The sequence below is a fragment of the Apaloderma vittatum genome, unplaced genomic scaffold (assembly GCF_000703405.1).
Source record: "Apaloderma vittatum isolate BGI_N311 unplaced genomic scaffold, ASM70340v1 scaffold38360, whole genome shotgun sequence".
Classification (NCBI taxonomy): domain Eukaryota; kingdom Metazoa; phylum Chordata; class Aves; order Trogoniformes; family Trogonidae; genus Apaloderma; species Apaloderma vittatum.
In genome coordinates, this window is record NW_009694604.1 from 1 (window position 1) to 18,714 (window position 18,714).

The following is an 18,714-nucleotide window of genomic DNA, read 5'->3' on the forward strand; positions in this document are numbered from 1 at the left end:
GAAGAGTGAAGAGTCCTCCTCCAGAGGGAAGAAGCAGTAGAACCAACACCAGATGAACTGACCATAACCCCCATTCCCTGTTTCCCTGCACCGCATGGCGGGAAGGAGGCAGAGAAACTGGGATTGATGTTAAGCCCGGGAAGAAGGGAGGGATGGAGGGAAAGTGTTCTGCTTTTAAGATCTGATTGCTTTTTCTTATGTCTTACTACTCCTCTCTGAATTGTTCTCTTAATAAATGTAATTAATTTCCCAAAATCGAGTCTGTTTTCCCTGTGATGGTAAATGAAAGTGATCTCCCTGTCCTTATCTCAAACCTTGAGCCCTTTGAAACATTTTCTTCCCCTGTCTAGAGGAGAAGGGGGAGTGAAAGAGGGGCTGCTTGGGCACCTGGCTGCCAGCCAGGGTCAAACCACGACCACAGGGTAGATTTAGAGTTGATATAGGGAAGAAACTTTGAACGATGAGGGTGGTGAGATCCTGAAACAGGTTGTCCATCCTTGGAAGTGTTCCAGGTCAGGTTGGCTGGAGCTTTGAGCAACCTAATCGAGTTAAAGATGTCCCTGCCCATGGAAGGAGGGGTGGAACCAGTTGAACTTTAAAGGTCCCTTCCAATCCAAACCATTCTGTGGTTCTCTATGAAACTTTATTTAACATCAGAAGAACAGAAACTTGAAGGGAAACATGCTTTAAGGCAGAAAATGGGTCTCAAAACTTAATCAGTGCATTTTTAACATTCTTACTAAAAAAAACCAAGCTGCTACTAGATCAAAAATATAACTTACAGAAACAAGTATTAACAGAAATACCTGATTTTTTAAAAAATTTGTGTGTTATTATTCACATCAATAACTCATTTGCTTTTGCCTACATACCAGGTACTACTACTTACACATGCAAACATTTCTGATTTTGGATTCTAAAGTCTGATGTTTAAGGTAGAATTGCACTTCATATATTTCATGTAGCCTACAGTAAAAGCCTGGAAGAGTAGAAAAACTTTACATTACACCACCAACTATAAGACATCAAGTGTCAGAATAAAGAGTTTAAGCTTCACAGAAAACCCTTTGTGCTCAGGGTTTAATCTGACCCCTCAGGGCCATTCAGGCAGATTTCTTAAAAAGAGAATGGCAATCACACAGTCAGCTTTGACTTCATTAAATGCAAAACTGACTACTAAGGACTTAAGTTACATAAAAGGCAGATTTCTACCCCCGGAAAGTAATTTTGGTTGCTAGTTAAACTTCTTCGCCGCTTCTCCTGGGAAGGAAGTCTGTGGAGAACAGCATCGCACAGATCACAAGAAAGGCAGGGCAGTTCCTGGAAGAACATTTCCCACTGGTGTGGGAAGTGTCTGGACCATTTGCTTAAAAAAGGCACGGCCCAGAGGCTTGTGAGCAACACGCAGGTAGGGCGTAATTAATGAGGCCTGAAAACTATGGCAGAACTCTTCGGCTCTCACTTTCTACCTCAGAACAGCAATGGAAAGAGTCTACTGCACTAGATATCATCACGGTACTCCCCATACTTTGCTGTGATAGGTTCCTCAAGATGAACTGCTGCACCACCCATTAAGGCAAATGCTGGGTACATGACGTCAGAGCAGTCCACCTCACACTCATAAAGGCATTTCATACTGCCTGCATCATAAAACCCCACCTTGCCTCTGTCACAGTCGAGGCAGATGCCCAAGCACGATGGCAGGGGAAGGATTCTGTTCGCTGGATCCTTGGGGGCAGCAGGTGTTGTGGGGATAAAGAACTTCTTCATGCCTACAGTGACCAGTGTAAAAGGCTGCGATGAGTCGAAGAAGGCATCTTCACTCCCACTGTCATGACCACTGTCTTGCTCATATCTATAACAGGAAAATAACCATTTGCTTTTGTCACATCAGTGATGTGAACTGGAGAAAACATTTCTGTAACATCACACAATCACCCACAAAACCTTGTGGGGCAAAAATATACCTAAGTCAGGAGGGAAGATGCACATAGGAGGTGGAGAACACTCACTTGGGCCACTTCAAACAGTAATTATCAGCCGAACACTAATGACAAGACCACAGAAGGCTTTACTAAGGAATGGATGTATACAAATGTACTCATGCTAGGCAATCATTAATGGACCTACACGTATAGCAAACTAGTTCACTTGAGACGTAATTTAGCAAATATGACTAATCATTACGGATAAGATATGTTTAACTTTATTTGTATAATGTTAAACATCAGTGAACGCACTTAACATTACTGTTGTCCTATGAGTTTTACACACTACTGCTGTATGACATTGTCTTTAAAATTAACACAGAAAGCAGTGGTTTAAGCTTTTGGTTTGTGGGGTTTTTCTAAGTAGTCTGTCTCACAACTTCCCTCAAAACTTGTTTCCCAGCTGGTTACTGGGGAACACCTGTAGCCACATTTGTTCAGGATTTTACTTCTGTTCACATATGAAGACAGAACAGAGAAGCACACATTCTTTTGTGCAGACAATCCCTAGCTAGGTTTGCATTGTGGGGGTGTTTGCAGGGAGGTTGGATGTGTGTCAGCTGAAGTCTTCCAGGTGTTTCTGCTGATAAGGAAAAAGAAATCAGGAAATCAGGATATCAGGATCTAATTTCTCACTTTGCAGAAAGGTTCCACCTGACTTCAAGCAGCTCAAGATATCAGCATTTTACCCTTTCAGTATGTCATACAGGAGGAAGTCAATAGGGCTCTGGATAATTAGACCACCTTTCTAATAATAATAGGGGATGAACAGGACAATCTGCTTGCACCATATGCTTCAAGCCACTTTCCACTAGTTAGGTTCACCTTATGTATTAATTGAGACTAGACCTGCTCTTACTTTGTTTTTTTAAAAGCCATCTCCTTATATAAAATACGTATTAAGCAAGAGTTCAATTTACCTTGGGCTGGTCACATCATGGGTATTATGAAACAATTTCTGTATCCTGTTGCTAGAAACAACTCCCACTTTCACCAGGTATGAATAGGCTTCCACATGAAAAGCCCAGAAGTGCTTCCCTTTGGCAATTCCAGCGTCACCAATGATGTAATCCAGGGTTGTGTAGCATCCAACTTGCATGCGCTCAGATCCCAGAAGTAGAGAAAATCCAGCCCTACTTTCCACAGAGGTTCTCCTTGAGTTCAGCAGGAGATGTTCGCTGTTGTACCCACATTTGTCATCAAAAAGAAAACTGAAAACTGAAAAACAGTATCCCAAGAAATTTCCTCTTAGTTAAGTATTTGGCCTTCTGTGCTTCACAAAGGGCATTTGAAGTCACATTACAACTGCTCACTTTTGAAAGGCTACCAGGAATGTCATGCAAGCTAACTCAGTTGTAGTATACTACCTACTTAACTTGTTTGTTAACACCATTTCTAAACATTCATGCAACCAGTAAGAGTATAGTAGAAGTCTGAGAGCTATTGGAAACTACCACAGATCTTAACACCGAGAGACACAGTTTCAACTCCATACCTGGAGCTGGAGGTGTACGCAAAATAACTTCTTGGCTCCAAGGGCTACAGATGGACCCTTTATATCCTCGAACTCTAAAGGCATAGCTGCTGTCATCATCGAGATCAGATATTACTTTGCTCTTGCCGCAAACTTTGACCTCCTGCCACGTCACACTCTCCTCTTCTCTGTTAAGCTTGTGATACCCAAGAACATAGATATCAGCTGAGTCTGTCTTCCCAGGGCATTCCCAACTGATTAGAGCTTTGTTGTACATTCTGCTCTGCACTTCACTGATTTCTGGTACTTCAAGACCTGAAATGCCAGAGATTCAGGAGAAAAAAAGCCTTATATTTAGATATACACTGTTTTAGAATGAACTACACAAGCCCTTTGCTTAGTGGCCATCGCACTTCGGCAGTAATCTGAGAGTAGAGATGAGAATGGTTCTGTTCAAGCACTTAAATAAATCCTTTACCTTGTTTTTACTTTGAAAGTTTTACTATTTATTTTTTGCTAGCAGCTAAAAAAAACATGAAAATCCACTCTTCTCTGTCACGCAACAAAAAGCTTCTAGGTAGACCTGGTACTAAACTACAATATTTTGGAAGTGAATGTAAACTGTTACTGAATGCAATGGCATCTTAGCTTCTTTATCAAAGCTGAAACTACCATTTCTGCCAGGTAATGGCTAGTGGATCGTGGAGACAGAAGGGACAATGTAAATCACAAGACTGAGTTCTGCAACTGCAGCCCTGCATAGATTTTGCCCTTAAAGATGTAACTCAAGAAAGACTTCACAGTTTACCATTGGAATGGAAAGACAAGTCAGAAAGGATCTCTTCCTGCTTGGCTATGTCCACCACAAAGTCTTCAAAAGTAGTTTCAGCTGCAGGCCTGAAGCTCTTCAGAGATTCAGTAGCTTTTTGGATTCTAAAAACACAAAAGCAGAGCGATAGCAGAAGAGAAAAAAGAGAAGTCACATGTGTGTATTCCTTGAAGTAAAAATGCTAAGTTTTGCTTCTTAACAAGTTCTATTTTCACTTACTTACTGGTATCTCCCAGAAATCTCTGTCTCCCTAGACAGAATTCAAATGCAAAATTTAAAGGCCGTTTGTACATCAGTATAAGGTCAGCAACAGGTAATCATTCACTTGACAGAGTATTTTAACAATTTTGGGCATTATGTTCAAAGAACAAAATAGGTGGGAAGCGCTAATGGAGAATGACTACTAAGATCAAAGAGTTTAAAGCCAGAGGAGACCTGTCAGATTAACTTGCAAATACGTGATGCAATCTCTGAGTAAAGGGATGTGTCAGTGAGCTGAACAGGCTACCCTTCCACTGCAGCCCTGTGGAACAAGGCTAGGCACTGCTGCAAGACAGAGCCTCTCCTGTGTGTTATTTCTTAACGCATGCTGTAATGTAGTAACTAACTTATACAGAACAGTACCAGGGCCATCTCCTGGGCCTCTGCAACACAAAACACCGCATTCAGTACTTTGGTAGCAAGTGTCAAAAGAATATGGCTGACCAGACATCCTGGAAGAGTACCTGTACCTCAAACAGAAGATAATTAAGATACCTGACATGAAGTTGTTTTGCTGTTTGAACGAAACAAGATGGATCAGTTTCTTTAAGCACTTCTTGAGCATATCCTACAAGACCATTATTTTCCAGGAGTCCTTGATACTCTTCTGCTTGCATTTGCAATTTTTCCAGCCTTAAATTCTTAGAAGTTTCAATTGCTCTAAGAGCTGCAGATTTCTTCTCTTCCAGGACATGAGATAATTTCTCAAAACTCTGCAATGCTTCTTTTTTAGCTCTTTCACTGTTGCACTAGGAGGGAACAAAAGACCCTTCAGACAGACTCCATAGCGCTGTGGCTGTGTACAGAAACACACTCAGGATTGTTGAAGATATCACAGAAATCTAGTCATCCATCTGACAGACAAGATTAATGAGCTTGTTATGCTCTTCACCACTGCAAACACAATCAGCACTGCATCCAGGTAGCAAGCCAGCAAATATCTACTATCTCAACACAGAAAATGAAGAGTAGGAAAGTATTCCTCTGTTTATGCCTTGAGTTATGCACAGCACTTGTCTCAACAGCTCATGGAGAAGCATTGTAAAAGCAGGTCAGCCTCTCTGAAGTCTTCACACCCAAGAGCTAGGTGGTCCTCCACCTTTCCCAATCACCCTGAACAGCCCAGTTTCTCAAGTATGCTCTCAGAACTGTAGTGCCACTTCTGATCAGTGCCCTGAATAAAAGGAACTACAAAGCATGGAGATAATCTGTATCATGATATAGATGAGGCCAGGATCTCCTGCAATTTCTGACATTGTTCAGCTTGTATGTGAGCTCTGAGCTTTGATTCTTATACAGTGATACTTTCCCTTAATTCTGACTTCACTGAAACATTCTCAAGGTAAACAGATAGTGTAAATTGTGCAGCACCATTAATACATGAAAATACTAAGTCTAACCTACTTGTCTTTGGTTAAGGCATCAAATAATCTTTATTTCCCTCCATATGTTGCCCAAATTTCCCACACTGTCAGGATTAGGTCCTACCGTGTGTGATGCAGGACTAACAAACTGTTGAGAAATTGATTTACTGTCTAAATGAAAAAAAACCAAGGGATTTGAAACACTTCACTGAAAACAGTTTGACTCCTTGCTGCGTCCCTGCCAGGGCCAGCCCCAGACAACCCACAAGCCACTCTCACCTCTGTTTCTTTCAGCAGCAGATCCAGCTGTGTGATGTGAGCCTTCACCTGGCTCTCCTTACTGATGAGGTATTCAATATCTTTCGAAAGCCTCTCCTGTTAAAATGGAACAGCAAGATGGCAGAACAAGGATATCGCACCCAAACTGACAACCAGTGCAGGCAAGTCATCCAGCTAGTGCTCACTTTATCTAGCTACAAGGACAACAGCCTGTCGCCAGTTACAAGCAGCAACCCCTGGGAGAATCGCTCAGTGACCCGCAGTGACTGCACAGGGACATCAGGCCACTGCTGTGAGCAAGGCTGGGGACACAGCATCTAAGGACAAGGAGTAATACAGTCACCCAGCTCATTCTTCCCCAGCCACAGGAGTCACTCTCTCTTAGGCTAGGAACACCACGCTTCAGGACATTACGTTAGTTATTAACTATGTAGTAAGATGTGCTACAAAAATGTGCGGTTCAAAGCATGAACTTATGAGTGTCTCTGCACTTCCGTAGTTGCAAGTGTTAACAGCTGTACAGGAAAAGCCTTGCACACAGTTGAGGAGGCCAAAGAGCACAGGTAGCCTGGTCTGGTCTTTTTTTTTTTTTTTCCCCCCTGTGAGCACAAGAAGAAGAAAAGGAAGAGGGGGTAGCAGCAATTATTCTTGAATAACAAAGCAATGCTTACAAGTCTTCCCGGTTGCACTGTACTTAGGAAATTAACACCTATGCAACTTCAGAAACGTACAAGGTCCCAACAGATACTTCATACACTTCTAAAGTATGAGCTAACCCAAGACACAAAGACACATCTTAAAAAAGCTAAATTGTAAAGTATTAACTGCTTAAACCTTCTGCACTGGTCAGTACTGCTGTACCGTTGGCTAAAATAAGGTGGAAGCACTTTTAATGTTTCAAGCCTCAGAGAAAATATAGCTCAGTTTCTTAGACGTGTACTATGTCACGCTAATATATATATTAACAGATGTTGCACAACAGCAATGCCTTATGACTAGTTCAGTGTCCTCTAAATGACGTCTTGGCTTCCTGCCAAAGGGAGTTTGCCCTGACACCATAAGCTCAGTACTCTTCTCCCTCTTAAGATCAGGCCCAACAATATTTACTTTTACCTTAAGGGTTTTGTAGGCAGTGCTCATGGTTGTAACTCTATGGTTTGCATGACATCCACCTCGTTTACAAAGATTACAAACAGGCCTTCTGCAGATTTCACAGTACATGTTAACCCTCTCTGTTTCATGTTCTGGACACATCAATATCTGTGGGAAAAAAAGAAAAAAAAAAAAAAGAAGAGAGCAGAGAGAATGCAGGTGTACTTCCAAAAAGCGAGGTGCTAAACAAATAATCAAAACCCTCAATAATCCCACCCCAGCATCTGATTTCATCCACAGATTTTTTACATTATCTTCCACCTTTTCTATTTGTCCATGCCAGTGAAAGCCAGCAGATGAACATGCGTAGTTTAATGAGGTTTATAGTGAGTAAAGCTGTAGCAACGTCTATGTACACACCACATATCCTCCATACTGCAGTCATCTGTTCTGCTAATCCCCAAAGCTGTTTGCATACCTCAAGCTCCCTACACTTCTGTTCAGAGCTGTAAATGCAACACATAACACCCTACCCTGTCAAATTTAACCATGTCCATGCCAGCATCTCTTGAAACAGCTGTGAACTGTTTGTTAAAACAAGAGTCAACATAATATTGTAATAATTTAAATTTAAGCTAGACTCTGAACACATAGCCATTGATCTTGGAGCAACAAACGAAATGCAGCCACCGTCACCAGGCACAGTCATTTCAAAGACAAAAGGCTCCAGTGTTTCAATTTTTTCTCTCTAACTCCAGTTCCAAGTTGCTCATGCTGAGCGCTAATTCCAGTATCAGCTTAAACAGCATCACAGAAAGAAAAGCTGGTGTGTGTTAAAAAAATCATCTTTCAAATGTGTTGAAACACCTGCTTGAAGAGCAAAAAACGTGCTACTTAATTCCCAAGTTCATGCAATAGATAAAGCCATCTAAGGCGGGGGGGGGGGGGGGGGGGGGGGGGAAAAAAAATTCCTTATATTTCAGAAGTTTAATGAGATATGCTTTGCCTCATTCCAGAGCACTGAAAGATAACATTTGTGTCTATCTACTCCATGTTACAAGAAAAGAGCTCCTCAGAAAGCTTTTCAGTTTTGTGTCAAGCGGAAGAACAACAGTGCCAACTGTCCAGCTTTATAAGTATCATTTTCTCACACACACACATAAAGAAAAGGCCAGGAAAGAGCATAAACCCACAAAACTGTGAGTAGCATAAATATGGTCACACTAAGCTAAAATTGCAGACCACCTCTGAAACCAGCTCTCAAGTCCCAAATGTTATTTTAAGCTATGGGGAAAAGCTCAAAGATGCCAGTCTCACTATCACTGACTCCTTGGTATGTCAGACTGTCGTTAAGCAGAATACATGATAAATTATGCCACTGTCACCGACTGTTGGATTTGGGGAGGGGAAAAAAAAAAAGGAAAAAGCTATCAGGAAGAAAAAAAAAAAAAAAAAAGGAAAAAGCTTTCAGGAAAACCAGCTTAGCAGGCAGACATTTCCAAAAACTGCAGTCATGCAGTTGGTCTACAGAAGTAATTTTTCCACAGCAGTGCACAATCTCACCTGCACAATCTAACCTAACAGAAACCACATATTTTTACTAAACTCTTCATATGAGCAAGAACTGTGAGAGCCTGCAAGCTAAAGACAGAAGAGGTCAGCAGATTACCTTGTCTAGTTCTCTCAAAATTTGAGAACAATCAGCCCAGTATTGTGCTTCTTCCATCCTCACCACACACGTTACAAAGTGCTCTCCAGTCTGGTTGTAAATTAAAAGGGATGACTGGGAACACTGTTTACGAGCCCAGCAAATACTCCATGCATTCAGTTCAGGTCATAACAATGCAGTGCAATGAAAAACACACTTTCTTCATATTAAGTTCAAACAGCCCTCAGGAAAGTCTCTATAAGAGCACAGTAAAGATAAGTTTACTGGTGGAAATTTTTTCTGTGAAGTAGATATATCTATAGTTGGCTTAAATGTTATATGTTTTTCTCTTTTCTTCTTTTCTGAAACAGTACATCTGTCTTCACAAATAATTAAAAAAAGCTAAATCCCATGCAAGTGCATGCACTTGATACATCAAGGTCACGATGATCTAAACCACTTCTCCCCCTTTCGCTCTGCTGCAGAAGAACTCAACTGCCAATTTTTAAACCGTAACTGAAACCTTGAAAATCAGCATTTGCAGTATCTGTGGGACCTCTAGACTTCACTCTAGTGAAGTCACTGGCCACAGACATGCAGCAAGTGCTGGGACATTTAAGACCTATTGTGGTTCCTTGTTAGAGAGACAGCAGCTGTGACAATTCCTCACAACATACTAAATTCAATAAGGCACTGACATGTTCTGCACCACGTTTAACACAAGAAACAAAGGTAAAAGCACTTTGCAAGTGCTCTATTTTGCCTGAATGCACCAAGAGCAGCATGTAAAATAGAAAACTGTCATTATATTTTTCTCTTTTGCTATAGCTAAAAAAATAACATGGTACAACAACAACAGAGACCTGAACTCTGCCTTTTGCTACTGATAGATGCAAGAATGGAAGAGATGAAGAAGATGCTTTGGGACAGATCAAGTTCAGACACAAAGCCTCCAAAGGGAACCTGCCTTAAGAGCGGGGGATGGGGCAGGGTGCAGTTGTGTTGGGTTGTTAAAGTTTCCCATACACATGCATCCTCCTTAACCCAACTTCTGAAGAAAAGCATTGCCATCCCAGATGTTCAAGATAAATTTTCCAAAAACAGGAAAAAGCCAAATCACAACTAACACAATCCATTCCCAAAAGTAATTTTTTTACAGTCTCCTTCAAATATGTTCTCAAGTCCTCTTCAGCAACAACCACTTCAGCATCAACAAGAATGAAAGCTTATGGCTCACTCAACAAATAATAGCAACAATGGCGCTATAAAAAAAGTCACCATTGCACAGATATGTCTGAAGCTATTTGAGAATGCTGCAACACACATTCTTTAAGATAAAGCATACTTACCTTGGGTCTGAAGTTGGTGGTTGGTCCCACATACTCATGCTGGGCTTTTGCAGTTCCCCAAGGATGGTGTATTTTGAAACATTCATTGCAATAGCTTGCACTGCAATCCATGCAGCTTTTTGTGGACTCTTGAGGTGGAGGTTTGCAGAAATCACACATAATAGCAATGGCTGCCCTGGCTGCCTGTCTGTATCTTTCCACAATGGTTTCCAAAGTAAAGTTGCGAAATAAGCCATTGATGCCACGTTCTCCGAGATCAATCTCCCGCTGACAACCCGGACAAGGAAACAGACTCGATCTAGGAGTCAGTGAATTGCGTTTCCTGCCTGTGTAGATACCAAATCCTGATTTAGGAGGAGCATAAACAGAAGAGGTTTAGATTTCAAAGGAAGAAGCACATGAACTTATGAAGCAATTCCAAACAAACATAGCACATTGTCCAAACAAATACAATACCAATTCATATGCAGTCTGCCAAGCCAAAGAGAATACATTTGCCATGACAAGGTGGTGTAATGTCTGAGTCCAGCTGACATTACAAACTACGACTCCAAAACTTCATTCTAATTAAGCTAAACTTAGCTGTTCCAATCCTATCCTCTTAATCTGGTTTTGGATGCATCCAAGCTCCAGCCTTTTGAAATACCACACACAAAAACTTCTGGAAACCACTTGTTTTTAGGCTAACTGGCCACCTGTACAGAGAGCAACACCTTCACAACATACTGAAGTGAAAGACGCTTATTCTCAGAGCAAGACTAGTTATTCCCAGACAAATACAGCAAACTCAGAGATCCCTGAAGTTTGCTTTGGCTGAGTCAAACTTATCTGGCTCATCTCAAGAGGCACAACAAAAAAATAAAGATGAAAATATGAGAACTACATACTACCATTATGAAATCTCAGACAAATCATTTAGCCAAAAGATGCAGGGGATGACTTGGCCCTGGCTGAAGCCTTGATAAAGAGGGCTGCCAAGTAAGCCCCACACACCAAAGGGGATGCTGAATTGGCCATATCTGAGAGGTTCTTCCACCCTGAATCAGGGAATTGTAGAACGTTAGGGGTTGGAAAGGACCTCTAGAAGCACAGATCCACACAGTTACATGGAGTGTGTCTATCTCTTTTCATTTCAAAAGGCGACAGCAGAGAAGCTGCACTTCTACCAAACAGCTACGCACAAATTTCCACTCCTCTCCAAAATAGTCATCAAAGGCTGAAGTAAAGCCACAAGCCTAGAAGGAGCCTTCTAGGGGATGGCTCACACAGACCCAAAAGCTATTTACAAAGTAAAATTCTTGAGGCTATCAAACACAGAATGTGTCCCCAGGTCTCAATCGTGAATCCACAGGGCACAACTATCAAAAAGAGTCCTTTATGTATTTCTGAAGCAGGCTAAGCCACTCTGTAGGCTTAACACACACTCCTTACAAAGAAACAAAAAAACATGCTCTGTAGCTGGAGCGTGGTTGGACTGCATGATGGTATAACTAACAAATTTGTAGATGGAGGTAGGACTTAAAGCCAAATTCTTAGTGCAGAAACTGGTTCCTCTTCAGAAAGGGAAATTGGTTCTCATCTGTATTCAGTATCTTCACATTAGAAATGTTGACGCTTCATTTCTTTTTGAAGTGTTCTTTGATGTTATCCAAAAGACACTTCCCTTGTGCCATTCCTCTATGGCTGCTTCACCCAACAGTTCAAAACTTCCCTTCTTATCATGCCCTTTCCAGTCTAGTTCCTTTAAAAATCTTTGAAATGTGCAGCATGGTGGCTATGTATGACCATCAGCTAAGAAGTCACAACCAGAGCACGAGTAAGTCTGTACAAGCTGGCAGTCTCAAACTCAGCTGTCTCATGCCTTTCTGTAGGTTCTGAGCAGAACTAGACTGCATTTACAGAACCGTATGAGTGACAGAAGACATCAGTATAAAACTCTCTGGCTAAGGGAAACAGAGATTTTTCTTCTTACTTTTTTAGTACTTACTTGAAGCAAATTAATTACCCAAACTGCATGTCCTGCAGTACCTGCAACTTGGCATACACAGCAACACACACATGCAATGCACAGCAACAGCAGGGAAACATGAACTGTATTTCCAGCATATGCTCCAAGCTAGCACAGCACACAGGAACACAAAAGAGATCTTCTAGACAGACTTCTACAATGCCCTAAACAAAAAAAAATGATTTTGCATGCAGTGCCATGCAGCTACAGAAAGGTATCCAGAGTACTTCTATTTGCTAAAGCTAATGAAATAATGATACAGTGTCTATGCTGCCTACAAGCAGTATGCTATAGCAGAGAGCAAGCGATGACAAAGAAAGATAACAGGAACAAAAAGAAAACACCATAAAATCACAAACATGGTGCAGTGGTCAAGTTTAAAAATACAATTCAAAAATTTGTATCTGGTAGCATGCTTTGAAGTCTGGCCCAAGTGGCTCAAACATGGAAGGGGTGTTGTTTAACTCAACGGTGAGTTCGGCTGCATCCCAATGGAGGCCTTTCATTCTGCCCGTGGCGGACCCAAACCAGACCGTCATCACGAGCCATGCTCGGCGAAAACTGGTGACACTCTGCTTACGGAAAGCAATCCAGCTTCAGGAAATCCTGCGCATCTTCAGATGTCTCTTCCCTTTCCACTGACAGCACTCTAAGAGCCTATAGTTGGGTGTTTTCCCCCATTTTAAACCCTGGAAGTTTACTTGCCAGGCTTTTTGACATGCTCTGCCACTTGGACGCTTGAAGGATGGAAACGTTCCCTGTTTGCCTAGCGAGTGTTAAAATATCAACATGCAGTAACAATTAGTCTGCATTTTGCTTGTAGGATTTCTATATTCGTATTTTAAAAGGAAAGCACTGATGAATTACTGAATCTGAGCACCATCTTTCCTATCTGTCTTGTATCCAGCCTGCTAAAACTAAATTTTGCTTATAGAGAAAAAAAAACACCCAAAAATCAAAAAGCAGAGCAGCAAAATCCATGGATTTCGTAGTCATATTATATATGCAGCTGAGAAAAACTTAGGTCATCCCCATTCTCTTTTACACTTTGCCAATTCAGTTTACAACAAATATGTATGTATTTTGCAAAGTATTAGGAAGCATCACAAGAAATTTTTCCCTGTGGTCTGTAAACAGACTGCTTCACTTGCAATGAACAGCTCAATCAGTAATTAAAAAATTAGCACAATGTATGCTCATGCTCTGCAAAAACTAAGGTCAAAGAGCAATCTTAACTATGTCTTTTAAAGACAATGTTTAAATGCCCTCTTCTCAAGGAGAGGTACCAGCACTTAAAATGTTGAAAAATCCAACCTGATGATTTGCAAAGGGATAAGACATCCTAAAGATAAAACTGTGTTTTCCAAGTAAACAGTATCACCAGAATTCTATGGTTATGGAAGACATGGAAGTTAAATGTGTGAGAGTTTAAAAAAAAAAAAAAAAAAAAAAAATCAAGATTTTAAAAGTCAACTGGATTTTCACAAAACATAAGTGTATCTAGCCATCCCCCTAAACTCAGTTAAAGCTTTTGGACAGGTTTTTTATGAAGAAAAAAAGAAAAGTGAGACAAGTCAGTAGCTGCAAAAACTTGTTTTCAGATAACCTTCCCCAAATCAAGGAATTTTTCTTCCAAAAGAGTAGATAAGGTCAGCTTTCCAAGAGCTGTGATGGTGTCTTATGGTATCTTTGTTTTATTACACTTGGCAGTCTTAAACTGAGGCAATTTAAACTTCCCCTTCCGATTAGCTGCTTTGTTCTCCATTTAGTGTGAAATTCAGATTTGCGTTTAGGTCAGTTCATGGCTTTCCTGAACGACACAGTATTTCTATGGATTGCTCACATGCCTGCCAATATTATAGCAATATAGAGCTTTGGGTTTGTTTTATTTTCTCCATTTTTGACAGAGCATCACATCAAAAAAATAAATATTTATGTTAACAAGACTACACAGTGGCTGAGATGCTCAGACTATATATATATATACTTAAAACAAAAATTCACTGGCTGTCCTTCAACCCAACTATCACTAAGCATGTTAAACATTACAAGTGTATAAATCTAAAATATTTACTTTTCCTCATATATTCATACATCATGCTAAATTGCCAGATCCAGAACTAATCACTCAGATTAACATGGCGTAAATTTCAATCTGCTTCTTCATCAAATTAAGCAGCCTCAGATATAATGAAGAACCAGGATTATCTTCTATTTGAAAATGATGGCCAACCATGACCTCTCAATGTTACAAAGATCAGTCTAGTAATTACACTTCACTACCAGCAAGACAGCAGTTCTACCAGAACTTGAGCATGTAAACTCCAAAGCGTGGGGCAGGGGAGTGCCTGTTGAGTTTTTGTTTTAAAGAGAAGCAAGAATGTGTATTTTTGCATCCATCCACATACATTAAGTCATGTATACACACAAGAAAAAAATATAATAATCCAACCCTTAAGTGAATTCCAGTCCAGTTGACCTTTAAGTCAGCGTTAAACAGAATGAAAAGCTTTCCTCACAGAAGTCCTTTGTTGTATCTTTGCTCACTGCAAAAGCCATTTTGTCGACTTGACCACTGACAAAAAGCTATATGCTAACCAACAATATTTAACTTGAGATCTAAATGCTAGACTATCTCTAGCCAATACAAGAAGTGAAGCATTTCTACCTCTCCACCCAAAAGACCTCCTCTGTGAGGCTGTGAACGATGAACAGAAAACTGTTTAGAAATCAAAAAATAAGATACACCATTGGTTTACAATGGTTCAAATGAAAAGCATCAACTGTCTTCTCTTTTGCGACTGTTAAACTACCACAGGGCTGAAATGCAGGAATGTTTAATTTCCTAGAACATGAAAAAAATGTAGTATTTAAGCAGAACAGAAAAATGAAACACAGGGAAAGATAATTCAAACATTCAGTTTCTGCATCATCCATCAGTGCTGTGTAAGTGTCAACATAACCACATTACAGGCTTTACTCTAATAACACCAACATTGTAATTACAGTAACATTACAGAAGACGTAAAAGCAGTACGATATATCCTTTATTTTCATTTTATATGCAACGTATTTTTTAATCAAAAATTATTTTACATACATCATAAACTATGGGGATTTTTAAACCAACACATCAGATTTTAAGAAGCACACGCCCTCCACTTCAACTGAAGATGAATTGTATTAAGATGAATTGTATTTGTAAATGCAAGCTGTGTGTGCATAACAAATACAGACTGTGGACCAGTTCCTTCTGGCATCTCAAGAATTTAAATGTCAAAATCATTTTAAATAGATGATACTCCTCATGCAGATAGTAGGGATTCCTTAAGTGAAAAAGAAAGAAATACACAGTGGGAGGAAGGTGTCATTTGAATTTTCAGATATAACAATAATGACCTGACAGTGACATGACCTGCACAAGACCACCAGAAATTCTAGTGGGTCTTTTTTTATACATTAGAAGCCCTACTTCGATGTTTTCGTGTACATTTTCTCTCTTATGGAGCTGGTTTTTTACAAAATCTCCCCAATTAAGGCAATGCACCGTAAGGGCACTTCAGACGCAAGATGAGAATTGAACACATGTGAGTTGCAAGCTGGTTGAACATTACTGGTACCAAACGTCTGGGAGCAAATCTCACACCCCACACAGCAATGGAGCTGTAACGCCTGTAACATTAAAAGCGAAGACAGCATAACCTGAATGTCCAAACGTATTCTTTAAGACTCCCATTTCCATATACTTTTCATTTTGCAAATTTGAGCTGTCTGAGATGATAATTTTTGTGTGATGTGCATCTGCCCAATGCTCTTTGGGGGGGAAGAAGCAGGGAAGCCCATTATTTCCAAGTCTCAAGCCTCTCTTACTACTCATCAAACAGGTATAAAGTCTCAGGAATGCATTCATCTCCCTCTACCAGCAGGTCAGATGATGAGATAACACACATAACTTTCCATCAGTTTGCTGGGACGCTGCCAGACTACTGCGGATTTCAAGATTACAACCCCTGCACGCAACATGCGTGCATGTATCTCAGTGAGGGGAGGAGTACCATGAATGGGTCTTTCTCGCCCTGGTATGAGGGGCATACAGATGCAGCAACACTAAATCTTGAGAGAGGAGTAGCCAACAACCATGGCAGCACTCCGCAAATCCAGCAGTAATTAAATGTCCTGTTCTCAAGGGAGCTCTGCTTGCTTCGAGCACACAGCACCACGTGTGGGATACGTTACACCAGAACCCTATTTTCTACTGCCCGCTGGAGAGCAAGGTGGAGGGCAGCTTTTGACGAGAGATAAAGGATTACCTCCTCAGGCTGCTGAAGGCAGATCTGTATTTGGAAGGCTCTCTTCCTTCAAATTTCACATAATGCTGCAATAAGCAGCTGAAGTGTATGCAGAGAGTTAACAAGTGATTGTGGTGCTGTGCACCTCACGCCCAGAAAACAGGACTGTGATGAAGATAACTAGCCATTTGACTTGAGGATTCTCTCAAATCACAGAAGCCTCAACCTACCAAGCTACAGCAAACATAGCATTCGCTTAGCAAACTGATTCGAAAGAGCACCAGTACTAATGACTCGGGAGTTGTTTAAAAGAAGCAGGTGAAAAAAAACATTTCAACTTTGAAAACTGGTAAGGGGAGGATGAATGCCAGTAACATATGAAATGCAGGACACAGCTTTAGGCTTTGTCTTTTGGGTGACCCTTCCAAAGCACCTCAGAACGTGGTCTTTAAGTAGATAATTACGACAGAAGGAAGTCTAAAAGCCAAGATGAGGCTTCTTTCAAGGAGCATAGCATGCACAAAGTACTTTTAATGTATCTGTGTAAAAGCGGATCACCTCATCCGCGGATTACACAGACAGCTCTAAGAATCTTTCAAGTGTGATAATACAAGGAGTATGAAGAATCCTACAGCTAAGTGCTCCTTAAAGCTTCGAGCAAACCACACTGAAAAAGACTTAGCATAGTCTTCTCACAGTCATCTGTCCTCCAATTCTGCAACTACAAAATGATCATCATCTATGGAAAATGATTTATTGTAAGCATACTGAAATAGGCAGGGCAAAACTATCATTTGCAAAGACTGCAGAGGCTCAGAAGGAGGTCAGAACTCCCAAATTTAGGATGGCTGAAACCTGAGAGGACCACCTCAACAGTACTACTGGTAGGCAATAAAATCACTGAATTCTACATCTCAGTGGTATTAAACATAATGTTATTGCATCTCAGTGTAACTGAAATACAGGAATAAGCAAACACAATGGTTCTAAAGATTTACAGGATGCCACAAAGACAATTCTATTATATATGAAATAAAGTGCATTGTCCTTAAAAATATTCCCATTGTTCTTGCCACAGAATGAACAAGACCTGCGCTATCCCCAAGTCATCTCTTTAACCGCATCAGGAGTACTGGGAAGACATTTTTACCAATGCAGATACCACTCAGTTCAAGTCAGTCTAACACATAAAACCAGGAGAACATGCAAAAATTCTGATACATACCTGATCTACTAATCCTGTCAATTCTGTCCATGCTAGAAGAAGAGATTTTAATTCGAGGGCTACTCTGATTAGAGGATTCAGAGCCTCCATCAGCAAAAGAGTCTTCGAATGCAAAGAGTATTTCTTTCACACATTTGTGACAGATATTGTGCTGGCAAGGAAGGATCAATGGGTGGGTAAATAATTCCTTGCATGCTGGGCAGATGAGCTCTCTTTCGATACCCTTAATGGCAACCTTCATGACAGAAAGAGGGAGAAACAAGTGTAAGCGCAGAAAACGTGAGTGAGCAAGACTTATGGCACAGTTCTATGTCTCTATGTCACCGAACCCCAGCTCTGTGGATTAAATGTTGCACACAGTTTTAGCTGGTTTGAAGTACTCCCCTGGTTAACACTGGAAACAAACATCAATTAACATTTAAGAAAGCAACTGACAGCATTCATCTCAACTGAAACGAACACTGCCACTAGGCAAACACAGTTCATCTTCAGGTCATGCCTGCATTGCAGGGGAGGAAAGGAGTGAGTAGTCTCGACTCCACTCACGGACCTAGTGAAACGAAAGCAACCGCACTTCTTAACAATAGGAACCCATACGTTTAACTCAGCTCACTTTAGAAAAGAAAAAAAAAGAAAGAATTCAAGCGTCAGACTAGCTGAACAACAGGCTGTCCTGCTATGTAATTCATATATTTAAGGGCTTCAACTGCCCTGGCTTCACTAGGCTAACAGTTCCGAGTCAGGAACACGATGTATTTGGTTTATTTACTTATTTACGGGCCGCACAAAGAGCAGCCCGTGGATCAGCGCAGCTCCTCAGCCGTTTCATGACCCCGCAGCCATCTGCCACCGGCGCTCCCAGGCCAGGGTACCTGCTGCGAGAGGCACCGCTCCCCCCTTCTCCCACA

At 40.9% G+C, this 18,714-nt stretch overlaps 1 protein-coding gene across 3 annotated transcripts; it reads right to left on the reverse strand.

Annotated features, from left to right (window-relative positions):
- Nucleotides 1-1,500: 1,500 nt before the first annotated feature.
- TRIM36 (tripartite motif containing 36) lies at nt 1,501-18,047 on the reverse strand. 3 transcript variants are annotated; one of them, XM_009868067.1, is made up of 10 exons: nt 17,807-18,047; nt 14,961-14,990; nt 10,285-10,610; nt 7,309-7,455; nt 6,196-6,291; nt 5,048-5,301; nt 4,271-4,395; nt 3,484-3,777; nt 2,909-3,206; nt 1,501-1,855 (listed from the first exon to the last, which is right to left on the reverse strand). In XM_009868067.1, exons 1-10 carry the CDS (start codon nt 18,045-18,047, stop codon nt 1,501-1,503), a joined length of 2,166 nt encoding a protein of 721 aa, XP_009866369.1. The 3 variants fall into 3 exon arrangements, with proteins under 3 accessions (XP_009866369.1, XP_009866384.1, XP_009866377.1); XM_009868082.1 differs by lacking the exon at nt 14,961-14,990; XM_009868075.1 differs by lacking the exon at nt 14,961-14,990 and having other exon boundaries at nt 10,285-10,606; nt 17,803-18,047.
- Between the last annotated feature and the right edge of the window lie 667 nt (nt 18,048-18,714).

What these genes read in the sequence shown, in the direction of transcription:
- TRIM36 (XM_009868067.1), bottom strand. Translation starts at nt 18,047, where the DNA reads ATGAAGGTTGCCATTAAGGGTATCGAAAGAGAGCTCATCTGCCCAGCA. An exon ending in CCACCAACTTCAGACCCAAG is followed by an intron (nt 7,456 to 10,284) that starts GTAAGTATGCTT and finishes TTTTTCCCACAG; the next exon opens with ATATTGATGTGTCCAGAACA. An exon ending in CATGATGTGACCAGCCCAAG is followed by an intron (nt 1,856 to 2,908) that starts GTAAATTGAACT and finishes TTCCTGTTATAG; the next exon opens with ATATGAGCAAGACAGTGGTC.